At 44.1% G+C, this 15,750-nt stretch overlaps 3 protein-coding genes across 6 annotated transcripts; 1 reads left to right on the forward strand and 2 right to left on the reverse strand.

Moving 5' to 3' along the window:
* Positions 1 to 4,469: 4,469 nt before the first annotated feature.
* On the reverse strand, positions 4,470 to 7,804 carry LOC121657320 (killer cell lectin-like receptor subfamily G member 1). Of its 2 annotated transcripts, XM_042012849.1 has the most exons (6): positions 7,650 to 7,804; positions 6,879 to 6,977; positions 6,421 to 6,561; positions 5,820 to 5,974; positions 5,486 to 5,595; positions 4,471 to 5,078 (listed from the first exon to the last, which is right to left on the reverse strand). In XM_042012849.1, exons 1-6 carry the CDS (start codon positions 7,717 to 7,719, stop codon positions 4,910 to 4,912), a joined length of 744 nt encoding a protein of 247 aa, XP_041868783.1. In that variant the 5' UTR covers positions 7,720 to 7,804; the 3' UTR covers positions 4,471 to 4,909. The 2 variants fall into 2 exon arrangements, with proteins under 2 accessions (XP_041868784.1, XP_041868783.1); XM_042012850.1 differs by lacking the exon at positions 6,421 to 6,561 and having other exon boundaries at positions 4,470 to 5,078.
* A 241-nt stretch (positions 7,805 to 8,045) lies between these two features.
* Positions 8,046 to 13,653, forward strand: LOC121657321 (C-type lectin domain family 2 member B-like). 3 transcript variants are annotated; one of them, XM_042012852.1, is made up of 8 exons: positions 8,046 to 8,122; positions 9,426 to 9,474; positions 10,154 to 10,248; positions 10,999 to 11,120; positions 11,543 to 11,641; positions 12,335 to 12,507; positions 12,858 to 12,964; positions 13,425 to 13,653. In XM_042012852.1, exons 4-8 carry the CDS (start codon positions 11,099 to 11,101, stop codon positions 13,636 to 13,638), a joined length of 615 nt encoding a protein of 204 aa, XP_041868786.1. In that variant the 5' UTR covers positions 8,046 to 8,122; positions 9,426 to 9,474; positions 10,154 to 10,248; positions 10,999 to 11,098; the 3' UTR covers positions 13,639 to 13,653. The 3 variants fall into 3 exon arrangements, with proteins under 3 accessions (XP_041868786.1, XP_041868785.1, XP_041868787.1); XM_042012851.1 differs by lacking the exon at positions 10,999 to 11,120; XM_042012853.1 differs by lacking the exons at positions 10,999 to 11,120; positions 11,543 to 11,641 and having other exon boundaries at positions 8,047 to 8,122.
* Positions 13,654 to 13,853: 200 nt separating this feature from the next.
* Positions 13,854 to 15,299, reverse strand: LOC121657322 (E3 ubiquitin-protein ligase TRIM58-like). Its single transcript, XM_042012854.1, has 2 exons — positions 15,214 to 15,299; positions 13,854 to 14,891 (listed from the first exon to the last, which is right to left on the reverse strand). Exons 1-2 carry the CDS (start codon positions 15,287 to 15,289, stop codon positions 14,383 to 14,385), a joined length of 585 nt encoding a protein of 194 aa, XP_041868788.1. The 5' UTR covers positions 15,290 to 15,299; the 3' UTR covers positions 13,854 to 14,382.
* Between the last annotated feature and the right edge of the window lie 451 nt (positions 15,300 to 15,750).

Raw genomic sequence — 15,750 nt, forward strand, 5'->3', positions numbered from 1 at the left:
CTGTGCAGAAGGAGCTGCTAATTAAACAGTAAAGATCTGTATATTTTCTTTGTAGATCAAGGGTTTCTTCTCACCTTTCTTCACAATAGTGGCTTTATGAGGAAGTGTCAAAGTCAGTACCAAGTGTCTAGGTCACTGCCTCAAGCATACGTTTGGAACATGCTGGCCCTGTGCATCATGTTCCCCTTCTGGGACAGTTTATACCAATTAAGAGAGCAGACTAAAATCAGAGTGCTGCTTTTCATAGGAAAACTCCTTTGCCACTGTTATTTGCTGGTGAGTTTCCTGCAAGTCTTCTTTAGCTGAAGTGCCTCCTTTAGTCACTTCTGATTTTGCAGTTTCAATGGGGGACTTGAAGTGTTCTGATCATAAGAGTGATGTATATGCAGCGATTAACTGGTATTATCAAGGGATTAGCACCAAAAATAGAGTTCTGCACAAAGACAACTATTAGAGATCTTCCACTTCAGTACAAAAGAAAAAATTAGGTAAGCATTTATGGTAAGGATGCAGATCTGGTTGCAATTTTTACAAGCTTTGACTGAGTCTGTTTGAGTCTACTTTTAGTATTGCATTTGTATCTAGGTATCTTAGGCAAATTTCTGGTGGAAATCAGGTTAGTGAGTTAGGAATATTCAGGAAAGGAAAAAATATTCCTGAATATCAAATTCAAAAGACACATTTAGACACAAAAATAAATTTCTTTTTAACGCTTTCCTTTTATTTTGGACATCAACCAATCTGTACATTTCAATATTTAGTAAGGATTTAATGGGCAAGTTTTTTAAATATTTTTGAGCTAGGCCTTCTGCTTCCTTCCGAAATCTCTGGGGCTGTTTGTACTTACTGACAGGCCAATTAGGCTGAGGTACCTGGTGGTATGGCAGTGTTTATCAGTCCCCCTGGTTCTGCTTAGATCAACCAAATGCTTTTTTTAGTCATTGAACTTAGCAGAAAGTGTTTCTGGGGTTTCATCGGTAAGCCTTTGAGTTGAGCCAGTGGGGTGTTCTGTCTGAATGTTTCAAAGCACTAAAAATTACCAGGACAGTGTTCTTCTGACTATTTACCTGATCTATATATAGAGAGACAGATATCTCAGGTGATCAGTACTTCCAATCTAAAATGATAGCTATCTAGAGTAACTTGGCTTTGCCTAGGTCCTGGTCTTGTGTGCATTTTTTACCAACCCTGTATTTAAGAGTCATGTGTATTTTAAGTGTTACCACAAATATGTTAAGCTGTTATGAGTTACAGTCTTTAAATCCAGCCATGGAGAATCATGAAGTCATTCAGCTTGAGATGGACCTCTGGAGGCCACCTTGTCCAAACCCCCACTTAAAGCAGGTCCAGTCAGATTAAACTGCTTGAGACCTTGTGTGGTTGAGTTTTGAATATTTCCAAGGACAAAGAATTCATAGCCACTCTGGACTGACCACCACCATGGTAAAAAAAGTTTCCCCTCCATCTAATTAAAGGTTACACCGTTTATTCTTACCCTTCCACTAAGTATCTCTGAAAAAAAGCCTGGCTTAGTCTTCCCTATATCCTCATATTAGATAGTCATAGACAACCACCCAATCTCAGAATAACAGAATTGTTTCTGTTGGAAAACACTTCATGAAACTATCTAATCCAACCCCCTTGCTCACACAGGGTCAGCTGGAACTGTTTCCTCAGGATCATGCCCAGTTGCTCATTGAATGTCTTAACCTTTCTGGGCAATGTGTTTGACCAACCTCACTGTAGAACACTGTTTTCTTGTGTTCAGATGGAATGTCACGGTTTTTGTCTTGTGCCCATTGACTCTTGTCTCTGAGCACCACTGAAAAGAGCTTGGCACTGTACTCTTCATTCCAACCCATCAGGTATTTAAACACATGGGTAAGACATCACCGAGGCTCTCTTTTCCAGGCTGAGCAGTCTTAGCTCTTTCAGGCTTTCCTCATACGGAAAATGCTCCAGTCCCCTAGTCATCTTTGTGGTTCTTCACTGGACTTGGTCCAGTAAGTCCTTTTCTTTCTTGTATTGGGGAACCTGTAGCTGGACACAGTGCTCCATATGTGGCTTTACCAGTGCTGAGTAGAGACAAAAGACTACGGCCCTCCACATGCTTTCAATTCCCTTCCTAATGTGGTCTAGGAGGCTGTTGGCTGCCTTTGCCATCTGCTTGCATCACTGTCTCATGGTGACCTTGTTGTTCACCAAGACTCTCAAGCCCTTCTCTATGGGGCTGTTCTTTAGTCAGTCAGGCCACAGCATGTTACAGTGCCACGTGTTATTCCTCCTCAGATGCAACCTCTGCAATCATCCTTGTTGACCTTTAAGAGATTTCTCTCAAACATCCTTTTTCTGTTTGTCCAAGATCCTCTGAATCTTATCTTATCTCTGATCTTACAATCATCTTATAGATCAGCTAGTCCTCCTAGCTGTGTACTGTGTACATGCTGAAGCTGTACTCAAGGTCATTGGTGAAGATGCTGGCCCCAGCACTGACCCCTTGGATGCACCACTAATGGCTTGCCTCTAAACCAGTGACCACAACACTCTGGGCCTGGCAGGTAGGCTGTTTTAGTCCACCTCACAGTATGCTTATTTAACCTGTATTTTGCCAGCTGTTCTGTGAGGCTGTTAGGGGAGCCAGTGGCACAATTCTTACTAAAGTTGAGGTAAACAACTTCCACTGTTCTCCCATCATCCACCAAAACAGTTACATCATCTGCATTGTGGAAAGTTATCAGGTGAGTTAAGCATGGCTTCCTCCTTGTAAATCTATGTTGACTATTCCTGACTACCATACTGTGCTTCACCTGTTTGGAAAAACGGCTTCCAGGATTAGTTGTTCCTTTATCTTCCCAGAGATAGTGGTGAAGCTGGCCTGCCTATAGTACCCTGGATCTTCCATGCTGCCATTCTTGAAGATAGGAGTAACAATTTTTTTTCCTCCAGTCTTCAGGAATCTTTCCCACTTGCCATGGCATTTCAAAGATAATAAAGAGTGGACTTGCAGTGGCATTCCTCAGCACTTGTGGGTCCAACATCTTATGCTCCATGAGCTTATGTATGTACAGTTTGTTTAAGATCTCTTTAATCTGATTTACCTCCCATGGAGGTTCAGGCATGTTCCAAACTTTCCCTCTGTTTTCTGGGCTTGGGATTCCTAAAGGACAATTATACTAGGAAACATGGAGACAAAGAAAGTATTGAGTATCTCAGTGTTCCGGTTTGGCCAAATTTAGAAATATATCCTCTGAGAGAAGGGACAACCACCCCTCCCCCACCAGGTTCGGGAAAAGATAGATTTTCCTCGAAGGAAAGTGAAGGAGATAAAACTATTTATTTAACAAACACACGGGAAAGGAAAATAATGCTAAATAATAAAATCTCTCACTGTGGAGAAAAAACCTGGGAAAGTGTCAGAGTCCTCCCTTTGGTCTCCTCGGAGCTGGGGCTTGGCCCAGGGCCAGGCCCTCTGTGCCCGGTGGAAAGTCCTCCCGATGTGCTCTGATGTTACAGCAATCAAGCAGTCCAGTAGAAAAGGGAGAACATCCGAAATTCCAGAGAAGGAAAAATTCAACTCACAGTCTCTCTCCAGAGAGCAAAGCAGCTGAACCACTGGCCAAAAAAACTGTCCTGGGCGCAGCAAGCCGGGTGCTTCCTCCCTCCCCTGCCGCAGTGGGGAAAACCAATTGCTATCTGTGTGTGACCTTGAACAAGCTGCAAACTGCTTTGCAAAAGTTTTGCTCAGTTTTTTCCTTCCCCCTCTCAGGCTCAGTTTAGAGGCATAGAAAGGCACAGGAATGAATTTCTGGGCATAGGCAGCGATATGGGATACACATCATAAAGTCACCCCAAGACACTCAGACTTTTCCCTGTGCTTTGTTATCAGCACCCCTACCCCATTCAGGAAGAGTTTACATTATTCCCTAGTTGTCCTTTTGTTCCTTTTGCTATTTTCTTCAACTACACATGGAATCCTCTTTTGTTCCCCTTCACGTGCAGAAATGTTGCTAGATTCAACTCCTGGCTTTCCTGGTACTATCACAGCAACTCTGTACTCCTCCTGCATCACCTGTCCCAGCTTTCACTCCTGTGTGTTCCCTTTTGAGTTCAATTAGGAGCAACATACTTGTGCCAGTCTCCAGCTGCCTTTCATTTCCTACTTGTTGTGATGGAGTTTTTTGATCTTGTAGAAGGTGATCCTTGAGTATCAACCAAATCTCACAGAACCTTCTCTCCTCTCCCTCTCCCTCTTCCTCTACCATTTGAAAGAGATCAATAAAACGGGTGGGGAGGGAATTTGGTAAAAACAACAAAACCCACCAAATAAAACCCCAACCTGCCATCCAAAAAACCTCAAAAATGAGCAAACAAACAAAAACAACAAAAAACCCCTCTCTAAAACAAGTGCAACAAATAAGCCCAAAACAACAACAACAAAACAACTCAGAAGAAAAACAAACCCCTCCCAATCCTCAAAACTTGGGCAAAACCCAGCTGCCTGCATCAGTGTGCTGACACTCTCAGCTGTACCTGGAGAGATGCGTATGGGTAATATCTGTCACTCACAAAAGCTGTTTTGAGTTGAAATTTGCAATGTTTATATATGAACTTTGCATGATGTGCCATCTGTGCTCTTGCCTATGTTATTTCAATGAATTGAAGCAAACCAGTTTGATAAGCTTTTATTAATGCCACAACTCTATCAACACTGTGCCTGAGGCACAGACCTTTCTGATTCTCCAGCTCAGGGGCTCATCTGTGCCCCCAAAACTGGTCTTGATCCTCATGGTAAGAGGATTTGCAAACCCTTTAATCTCCCACAAAGCTGTAACAGTGAGGATGGGGCTATTTCACCCCAAATAATGGCAGCAAGTGTCTTGTGGGATGGGCGTTTTGCGGTGGGTGCTTGTCAGATGGAGGCATTGCTTTTCTCCTCATCTCCTGCTGTAACAGAGCAGAGTAGGAAAGGGTTTTTTTTGCAAACCCATTTGTGTTCAGCATCACATCTATAAACTTCGAAGTCCTTGGCTCTCAGTGTCCCGCACCCTTCACCCATCTCCTGCAGAGAGGTGCCAAGCCTGTAGAACAAAAATTGTATTGCTGAAGAAGAGGAGACTCCAAGTCTTGCAGAAAAGAAGAAGTGGGGGTGAGTTTCCCTGCCCTTTTACTGCACCATCTCACTGTGCATGCATTGATTCTTGCTGGAGGGTGACCAGATTTGAGGAGAGTTGCTGTGCCTGCAGTAAGATCTGTGAGGAGCATGTGTGGAGCAAGAAAAGCCATGTTATTCCACGGGGCTGGTGGGAGCTGTGGGGTTACTGTGCTCTGGTACAATTCCCCAACTTTTGGTCTATAGAGCTTTGTTGGGGGGAATATGAGACCATTGCATAAACTCCAACATCTTGGAGAGATGGGTCAGGGCATGAACTGGGTCTGAAATGGAGCAAAGCTGCTGTTTACACCAACAGACTGTGGATACACTCACATTTTGGGGTTGAAAGGTGTGTTGTCCACCCATCTCCATGCCTTCTGATGTGACCTTAGTCCAATCCACACCGGTGGTGGGCTTTTGCCTGCAATAGTCTTGATGTGCTCCTGGAAAAAAGAGGTGAGCAGTTTCTCCCGAAATCTCTCTGTGGAGGGTTTCATGGCAAGCAAATTCATGGGGTAAATCTGACTCCCAAATTGATGAGACATGAATGTCCCCCATATGTTCAATGCTTCCCCAAACCCTCTTGTTGCTAGGCACTTTTTTCTTCCCTGCCCACCTGAAAATCAGGACTTTGATGTCCTTTTCAAGCCTTCTTCTCCCTATTTACCTTCTCTTTCTTGTCCTGGAGCACCACCAGCTGGGAGTCCTGATTTTCACAGCTTTTCATGCCTCGAGTCCAGTTTCCCAATTCCTCAGAAAGCCAGTAGCATCTCTCCCCATGGAGCTGCCAGTCCTGGGGACACAGCTTGCAGCCAGCATAGGCTGAAGAGGAGAGAAAGCCATGAGAGGCTCTGAAGGGTTGTCAGGTTATTCCCCAGCCACCAGCTGAAGGTACTGAGGGATTCCCCATCCCGCACCCCAGCTCTTTCCCCATTGTTGAATTTTTTACATTGATGCGGTTTTTACAGCCACCGGAGAGAAGGAGGGTTACTGAGGTTGAGTGACCTCAAGGATGTTATTGGCCGGTGGAGGTGGAGGAAGAGTGGTGAGGAACCTCCTCCCTAGGGCTGACACTGCTCCATGGGGGAGGGATCAGCAAAAATTGCATGGAAAAGAGGATTCTTCCTTGCAACATTCCTCTTTGCCAAATTACCCTTGGTGGCCTCACAACCCCAAGGGTCTACGGGTCTCTGTCCTTGCAGTAGAAGACCCCCACAAAAGTCTCACCTGAGCATCTCCCAGCAGAGACAGGTGGGAAGGGGGATTACCTGTGGGGCTGTCACCTCGGGGCTTGCAGAAATACTGCACCAGGGATGAAAACATGCACTGCTCCATCTGGTTCCTTCCCTGGATCTCACTGCCTAGCTGTGGAACGCTTGTCACTGCTGGCTGCAGGGAGCACTGAAAAACTTGGAGCAGTAATCCAGAGTGAGACGCTGCAGCCATTTAGGGATAAAAACCACAAAGCCCACAAAACTGGGTTTCATTTTCTCATACAGTTGCTTAAGCCAGCCTGAAAAACATGGCTTGTATCCTCCACCCTTGTATGATAGCTGTGAGTATAATCTAAGTTTACCCAGAAGGGGTTTATTCATGGTGGGTGATGTTGCATCTGCACAGGACCCCCTTGTCCCCTCCAAAGGCTGAAAATGCTGAAACGAATCCCAGTTTCCCCTCCCCCGCTGCTCACTGGGGTGTGAGATGTAGATAAGAGCTGGCTACTCACCCCGCACATTCAGCAGCACCACCAGGACCAGCAGGATGAGTTGCCCCAGCCCACCGGCTATGAGGAGGAGCCCATGCCACCATGGACACAAGGCAGGTGCTGAAAGAGGCCACATTTGCTTTAAAAAAATGAAAGATGAAAAAGCTGGGGGTTTAGAGGTGGAAAAAAAAGCCTCTCTGTCAAACTGGTGAGTTTGAGCAGAAGTTTACAGCTTCTTTGCTTCCTCCAAAAATGTAAATCACTGCTGATGAGGTCTACAGTGAGGGTGGTTTCTCAGGTGGTGGACGGGCTGCAGGAGGCTCAGGAGCACCCTTGGGCACCCAGTGATGGAGCCCATGGGGATCCAATAAGGATTGGAAACCTTCTGAAATTGGCTTAATTTAGAGCTCCTGGTAGAGCTGGGTGTTGGTGAGACAAAGGTCTCTCCAGCCCTCATCTCCACAAGGATTCTAGCCACTATCTCAGGAGCTTTCCTTCCCATCCAGCTGTGTTGGCTCATGTTGGGCTTCTTGGCACCCATTTTGCCCCCCCAGGTGAAGAATCTTGGAAGCAAAACAGATGTCTGTCACCCTCTCTCTTCCCTTCCTTTCTCTTTTTCCTCCTCTTTTCAAGCCAGGATTCCACCTTAGAAGACATTTAACCCACAAAGATGTTCTCCATGGTCATGGGAACCTCAACACAGAGGTGAAGAAGCAAGCAAACCCAAAAGTAAACATCTGAAAATCTTCCCAAAACTTGGAACAAGCATTTCCCCCCCAAAATAGGACTTACCATGATGCTTCTCAGCAGAAGAAACATCCCCAAGATGCTTTAAATCAGCATAAACGATTTCCCCAGCCATGGTCACTCAGAAGGTCCCAGGAGCAGCCCAAAAGTGACACCATCCGTGGACAACCTCTTGCCTTGTGAGCTACGCACTCATGTCTGCATCCGGCTCCAGGAAATGGTGTTGGCTGGGGCTTTTATCTGCTTTTTTGTTTGTGCAAATATATATGTATATAAATATATGTATTCTACAGCCTTCCTTTGTAAATCGGAGGTGGTGAGGGAAGGGGTGTCCTGCAGCCAGGAAGAGGTGGCACACCTGGAGGTGTAGAAACATCTGTGGGTTTGTGGCTGTGCTAAACATCTGTGAAAACAAGATTAAAAAATAATAATTTCAAAAATCTTTTAAATAAGGTTTTCGAGTGTGAGGCTGAAGCATGTCAGGAGTTGGATCAGTGTGACCACGGGCAGGTAATCAGGTGAGGAGGAGACAGGTGACATTTGGTGTTTCTTCCCCAAAATATGGGCTGGGAGTGACTTGAAATGTCTTTTGTTCCATATGACTTATTCTGCTGGTTTTGACACAATATTTGGCCTCTATTTTATCCTGGGGCAGAGAGATCCAGTGTGGTCAGGGGTTGCCCAGCTCCTGCCCAGGAAAATGTGAGAACTTGGATTACCTTCAGGCTGCTAATGAATTTTAGCTTATTTTGTTACTTTATTTTATTTTGTTTTTCCTCCCACTCCTGATGTGTCTTTTTACATCATCTAGACCTGTGTTTCCTTCAGGTTTGGGACTCATTGGCAACTGCATGGAGTGACCACCAATTTCCAGACTACGATAGCTGTTTCCCCTCCCTTTTCTTAGGCTATTTTTGACGTTAATCCCAGGTTTTAGCCAGTAACATAATATCCCAAAGCAACACCTTCTTATATAGGTAAAAATGATGTTTTTTTCCTCAGACACCCAAAAAAAAAGCAAGGAATAAAGCAGAAATTTGCCCCAATACTTAGCAGCCAGATAAGGTAAATAAGAGGATAAACCCAAAGATCCAAAGGTTCCAGTAATAAAGCACAGAATTATTTTATTTTAAAATTATTTTTAAATTTTTAATTAATTAAAAAAAATTAGTTTTAAATTTGAGTTTATTTAATTTTTATTTTTATATTTTTAATATCTCATGTTTATTTTTAGTTTGTTTTCCACCCGCAGCCTTTTTTCCTTGTCACAGAAGGTTTTTGTGGTGAACTGCTATCAGCCAGCCTTCCTGCCCTCTGCAAAAGCAGCTGCACCAGTGGTGTGTGACCAGGGATTACAAAAACCCCTCAAAATGCACAAAATAAATTAGGTTTTAGGGTAAACCTCTGCAGCTGGGTAGGTTAATTGCAAGAACACTTACTTTTTTATATTTTTATGGTAAAAAAATGGGCTGAAGGGAACTATACTTCATCCTTGTAGAATCCCTGACGGCTGTTCTGGTGTGCCCTTACTTCCTGGAACAGAGCAATCCCCAGCAGTGTTTTCCCCAGCTGCACACTAAAAAAAGCATTTTTGGAGAATCCATCTCCCTAGCTGAGAAAAAAAAATCCGGAAATACTGGAAAAGAGGGTGAAGTGATGCCAGGTGGAGCTGGAGGGGAACCCCTGGTTCAGTGGGTGGGCAGGTGGCCCTCGGCAGGCAGCCCTTTCTGCATTGCCCTTGAGGAGGCACAGGAAAATCCCTCAGAAAACTATAAAATAAACCAAAACAATTAAAAAAAACCACTTTGTTTCTCTTCACAGGAGAAGGTTGTGCTTCGGCATCAGGCTTGTTCCCACGGAGCAGATACAGGTGATGGGGTTTGGGATGAGCTTGAAGGCTAAGGGGAGGTGGTCTTAAGGTTTGGCTGGAGGAGAGAATTTCAATTGCAGGGAGAAGTTTTTAATTGCAGGAGGAGATTTTAATTGAGGAGATTTTAATAGGGGGAGATTATTTTAAGTGGGAGGAGAAAAAAAAAACCAAACCAAAAAAACCCCCAAAACTTTAATTTAGGCAAGAAAACCTTAATTTTGGAGAGAAGATACTATTTGAGGAGAAAATATTAATTGAGATGAGGAGATATCAACTGGGGGAAAAACTTTCATGGGGAGAAAGGTTTGCAGGAAGGAAACTTTAATTATGGCAGAAAATTTTAATTGCAGGGAGAAAATGTTAACTGAGGAGATTTTAATAGGGGAAGATTTTGATTGGTGGAGAAAACTAATTTGGGGTGGAAGTTTGGTTGCAGGGAGAAAACTTGCAGGGAGAAAATTTTAACTGAGGGGAGAAAGGTATCATTAGGGAGATAAAACTAATTGGGGGAAAAGAAAATTCTAATTGCAGGGACAAGATTTGAATTGTGTGAGAGAACTTCAGCTGGGGAGCAAAGTTTAAATATGGTGCAGGGAGAAAATTTTAAATGGTGAGAAAATTTTAACTGGGGACTGACAGCCTTCGTGACACCTCTGAGAGATGGAACTTTGCTTGGCAGGTGAGGCGAGAGCACCTGTTTTGGAGGAACCCCAAAAATGGAGGAAATGAGGGTTTATTCTGGATTTTTGGGCATGGAAAGGAGCAAGAGGACAGGTAACTGCAGGGCAATGAACTGTAGAATCACTGGGTTTGGAGGTTTTTTGATACTTCTGTAATTTGAGAATAAAACCCAGCTGAAGTAAGGTTGGGCGGGGGGGAAAAGCTTTTTCTGACACTTCCCTTGAGGGAAAATTTTTGTCACTCAGCAGATAGAATTTTGCTCTGAACAGGTTAATTTCAGACATGATGGGTTATTGTAATTTAGTATTAACCCTTCCAGAGGCACTTGAGTAACTGATTCTTTTGGGTATTTTCCCCTCTACGAATATTCCAATTTTCTGATTTATTCTGGATTAGAATAAAGAAATTTTTTTAAGAATTGAACTGTAAAAGGCCCTAGAAATAAACTTGGTGTTTAAATCTCATTTGGAGAGATCAGCAAGTATTTATTATTGTCTTCTTTCCTTGGAGAAATCAGCTTTCCCTTTTGCCCTGCTTCAGCCTCCTGATTTTGCTCCCATCTCTATCATCCCCTTGGCACACAATAAGGTAAAAAAGGGACTTTTAGGGTCTTTTCCATCATCTTATTCTACCCAACCAGGGGACTAAGGTTTTTGAGGAATGTGGTTGGTTTTTTTTTTTTTGTTTAGCACAATTGTGGCTTTTTAAAAATGGATTTTTAAAAAACAAATTTAAATTTATTTGTTGATTTTTCATTTGTTGAGTTTAAAATTTTTTTAATATAACTTTTTTCTTAATATTCAGCATATTTGGCTTCTGACTTACTTTCTAATATTTTTCCAGGCAGAAAAGGGGAGAAGAGGGTTTTTCCCATGAAATTTGGTTCATGTGATGGGGACAAAAAGGGAAAACCTTAAACAAAAAATGTGGCAAGTCCCACTGGATGAAAACACTAAGATTTTTAGGTAAAACCCTTAGGAAACATAATTTTCTTTGCTCATGATAAGGGGAAAGTGCATATTCTGGATCAGAGGATCCAGAGATGGAAGCACCATGACCCAAAGTGTCTTAGTTTTGGTGGAAAAAACTCCACTGAACTTTAATAATGAGGAAACCCCAGAAATTAAAGCAAATTTTAAATTATGGTGCATTGCAGGAGTTTGCATCTGGGGCTGGGGAGGAACCTGCTCCCCAAAGAGTTCCCATCAATAAAAAAATAAATAATTTTATTCCACATGGAGAAGAATTTTTGGTATTTCTCACCCAAAATGACACCAAGGCCACTGGCTTTGGGATGACACCAACCTTTCATCATCCTGGCATGACCTGTAGCATGTTGCTGCCCTGGGAGCCCTCACAGAGGCACTGAAGGTCTGTTCTTCTGCAGGTCACAGCATGGAGATGAAGCCGGAGGCACGTGTTGCCTGCCAGGTGATGCTGGCAGTGCTTTTCACGGCTCTGTTCATCACAGCCATCACTTTTGCAGGTGAATGTCAAGGTTTTAGTCTCACAGGGAATGTCTCTGAGATATTTTGGGTCGTTGCATTTGTGACAGATCTATGTCCATGTTCCCAGGGAAGACAAAACCCACCCCAGAATTTGTTCTCTCTGGGAGACGGACATTTCAGACCATCCTTTCTACAGCAGATCAAACCCATCCCCTTGGTTTAGGAGCTGATGTTATCTAGAAACCCTTAGAAAATCAACAGGAAGAGCCATTTCAGGAGTATAGTCACACAAAAGTATTGTTTACAAAGAAGAAGGGGCCTGGAGGTGTTGGCATGAGTCCCACCAAGTCAAGAAGTCTGCAGGAATAAGAGAATTTTTTTCTGTCATTTTCACTACTTTGGCATTAATCACAGAGAGCAACACCCAAGGACATGTTTAGGGATAGGGCTACTCTGAAATTTCTCTTTAAAATGTGGTTTTTTGAAGTCTAACACCCTGTTTCTTTCTTTGAAGGTGCAGCACCCATGTTTCTTGTCCAACATCACAAGCTGGGCCATGATTTGAGCTTGTTTTCTCACAGGATTTCTCCTGGTATCTTAATTTTTCTCTTTGCCCACAGCTGAGGCAGATGCAAGAATTTTGGAAGCCATGGGGTAGAGAATGATCTCCCCATCCCAGAGAGGCAAGGGGAAGGTGATGCTCATTAACGCTCTTCTATTTTTAATGACAGTGCAGGCTTTTCAGCCTCATGCCCAGCCCTGCTTCCAGTGTCCCTTCGACTGGATCAGGTACAGAGGAAAATGCTACTATTTTTCGGAGGTTGAGGGGAACTGGACATCCAGCCAGGACAACTGCTCAGCCCTAGGTGCTTCCTTGGCCATTCTGGACAGCATGGAGGACTTGGTAAGGAGACAAGAGGACATGCTCAGCATGGGGAAAAAAACCCCAAACCAATGTATTTGAAATCTTTCGGTTTCTTTGACTGTTCTTCCAGGATCTTTCTGGGGAAGATCTGGGGTGAGAAGCTGTGGAAAAGCCCTTGGGGGTGTGTCATCATAGGTCTGTTTAAATTCCTCACCAAAGCCAGCTGCTGAAAGAACTGTAGGAATAAATCCTTGTTTCTAGATGACACTTTTTGGTAGCAGATTGAAATGTTCAAGCTCCAAAGAAGCCCTAAAGCAGCATGAGCAACTCGTAAAATTGAGATTTTTAGTTGGAAGAAGGTAAAAATCTTTCCTTTTTCTCTTTTTCAGAGCTTTGTCATGAGATACAAAGGCATCTCAGAGCATTGGATTGGTCTTTTGCGGGAGGATGAGGAGCAGCCATGGCAATGGGTGAACCACTCACTTCTATCTCAGCTGTGAGTCCATGTTTTTCATTATTATATTGTTGGTTGGTGTTTCCTCAGCCACAAATTGTGCATTTCTTCTTGTACTTGAGGTACATCCAGAGGTAGCAATGGGACAATGTTTGGGAAGGGCAACTTTGCATGGAACTGATCTTTGTTTTCTCCTTTGACCTAAAAGGTGGGAGTGGTGCATTTGGTGAGAAAATCCTAAGTTTAGATTTTTTTATTTTAAGTTTGTTTTTTTCTTGCAAAGCTTTGGGTCTCATATTAGAAATAGAAATAAATCAGTGTCAGTCTTAGCATATTGATGTTGAATTAGTTCTATTCCTATAAAAGAAATATATAGAGATATTTTGGCATGTTGGTACCCATGAGGATGCCTGAGAACTGAAGCTGAGGAAAGCCTATGTATGAGTTTTCTCCTTTTCCCTGCTGCCCCATCTGAGGGGGGTTATCTCCTCTGTCCTTCCAGGTTTCAAATCCGTGGTGGTGGGCTCTGTGCTTACCTGGATGACAATGGGCTCAGCTCCTCCCACTGCAGCAATGAGAGGAGCTGGATTTGTAATAAACATGAGCTGCAGAGCTCAGGCAAGGGCAACAGGATGAGACGGCCTCCAAACCTCTGTGTCAGCTCCTTGGGTGCTGCAGGGAGGCCTTCTCACACCCAGATATCTGCTGCACCCTAGGGACATGAAAGAAAACCTCAAAGAGGTTTTGAACCCCCTGGGCAAGGGGTTATTGGGATTTCCAGGGGACCAACAAGGTGCTGGTGGGACAAGACAGCCTTTGGGGACCCATGTGGGATAGTTCTTGGGAATGCAGGGGGGAGCCAGGGCAGCCTTGGGGGCTCTTTTTGGGTTTGGGGCAACTTGGTGATGGGTCAAATGAAGATGCCTTCTGCTTCTTAGAGAAGAAAAGATTTATTATATTCTGAGTATATTTACATGCTAAGTACCTGGAAATAAATCTCAAGCGAGGGGAACAGCAGAGGAAAAGAGTGGGATAAGTGGGTGTGAGCACATCCTTGTGATGACAAAATCAGTTTTAAAATGAGGTGGTGGCTGGTATTAATGCAAAGCCTGCAAAAATTAAGATTTTTAATTTGTGCTGGAAACCCACCCAATCATAGGCACTGAGCTCAGAAAAAGAAACCTTCAAAGGAGGCTGAAATTGGGAGCAAAAGCAAAGTTTTCAGCTCAAAACAAGCACAGGGAAGCCCAGCTTCTGTTAATGAACTTTGGACAAACTTAACAACTTGATGTGAGCCGTGCTGAGCTCAGACCCAAAACCCCCTGGACGTAACCCAAAACAGAGACATCTAGGATGGAGTTAGGACCAGAAGTGACTCCAAGATTTGGAAAAAAAGAGTTGAGGAGCACCTGAGCATTTTCAATCACCATGATGCAATCAGCTTTTGTCCTTCCAGGGCATCAGCCCTTGGGGGACAGTTTAATGGTTGAGAGAAGCACACAAAAGTAGGGGAAGACCCTCTCCCCACTGAAGGAGGCCTGGACAGTGAAGATGCGTTGGTGGCTGCTGACAGCATAGAAGGAGACCTGTCCCACCTTGTAGTCCAGGTACACCCCAATCTCCCCATCGAGGAGTGGGACAGAGGTGTTGGATGGAGCTGTGAGGGCAACGCAGAGCTCATCATACTTCTGCAAGCCCCAGATCTCAGTGTTAGGCTTGAAGAGGACCCGGCCTTTCCTCTGAACTGACTCACAGGCCACCCCCACAGCCCAGAAGCGCCCATTGGCCTCCACCTCCCAGTAGTGACGGCCCGAGGTGAAGCCCTTGCTGCCCAGCATGCACGGATCTGTGTCGAATCGGCCTGGACCCTCAGGCCACTGGCATTGAGGTCTACCCCATGTAGCTTCTTTGAGGTCCTCAGAGAGGATCACCTCTGGACCCACTGTGGCTGGGTCCAGGGTTACATCCACTGAAAAGCAAACCAGAGAACAAATCAGAAGCCGAATTTAAGCCTAGAAAACACACACCCCCAAAATGCCTTCCCTGATGACTTTTCAAGGAGAAAGGGAGAGGAAGGGTGAGGCTGAAGATGTAAGAGTGAAGAGGTGGAAGTTGGAGATGGAGGATATCCAGTTGAGGATGGACATGGGAGAGCAAAGAGATGGAGGTTGGAGATGGAGGCCCTGGGGAGACAGAAGGTGGAGCTGGAGAATCTCCAACTCCATTGAACATCTCAGCCCAGAAAACACCAGGAACTGGTACTTTGCTCCTCTCTGGCCACCTCTGATTACCTTCAAACTGTTTGGCGGTGTGGTAGTCCAGGGCAAGGTCCCATGTGCATGGCCGTGGTTTGAGGAAGAAAGCCATTGCACCCACAGTGTCCTCTCCTCTTGGCTGGAGGCACAGGAAAAGGAAAGAAAGAATAAAATCTAATTATTATCCTTCAAACAGTCACATCTCAGCTTCTGCTCCTTTCTATGTCAAAAAATGGGTTTAATCACCACATTTAATCAAAATACTTCAAGAAAATAGCATTTTTTTCTTCAACAGTTGCAACAGAGCTTGGTTCATTTATGGGAAACCCTTGGAGATGGATTAAATCAATTAATTCCCTGATGACTATGAAGGGAACATGAGGAGCACATTGGGATGAACCCATCTCCATTGTAGATATTATTATATCCCCAAATCTCCATTCCTCATGCTGGCTGAAGGCTGAATCTATCCAGCTTAAATCCATCTCTGTCTCCACCATTTATCAATCAAATCTGACAAAGCTTATTTGAGTGAGGAAAGTCCCTAAATTGAGATAAGCCACATTCACCTCT

The sequence above is a fragment of the Corvus kubaryi genome, unplaced genomic scaffold, assembly GCF_017639235.1.
Source record: "Corvus kubaryi isolate FWS band 111438036 unplaced genomic scaffold, C.kubaryi_AGA036_p1.0 split1-37296, whole genome shotgun sequence".
Taxonomy (NCBI): Eukaryota; Metazoa; Chordata; class Aves; order Passeriformes; family Corvidae; genus Corvus; species Corvus kubaryi.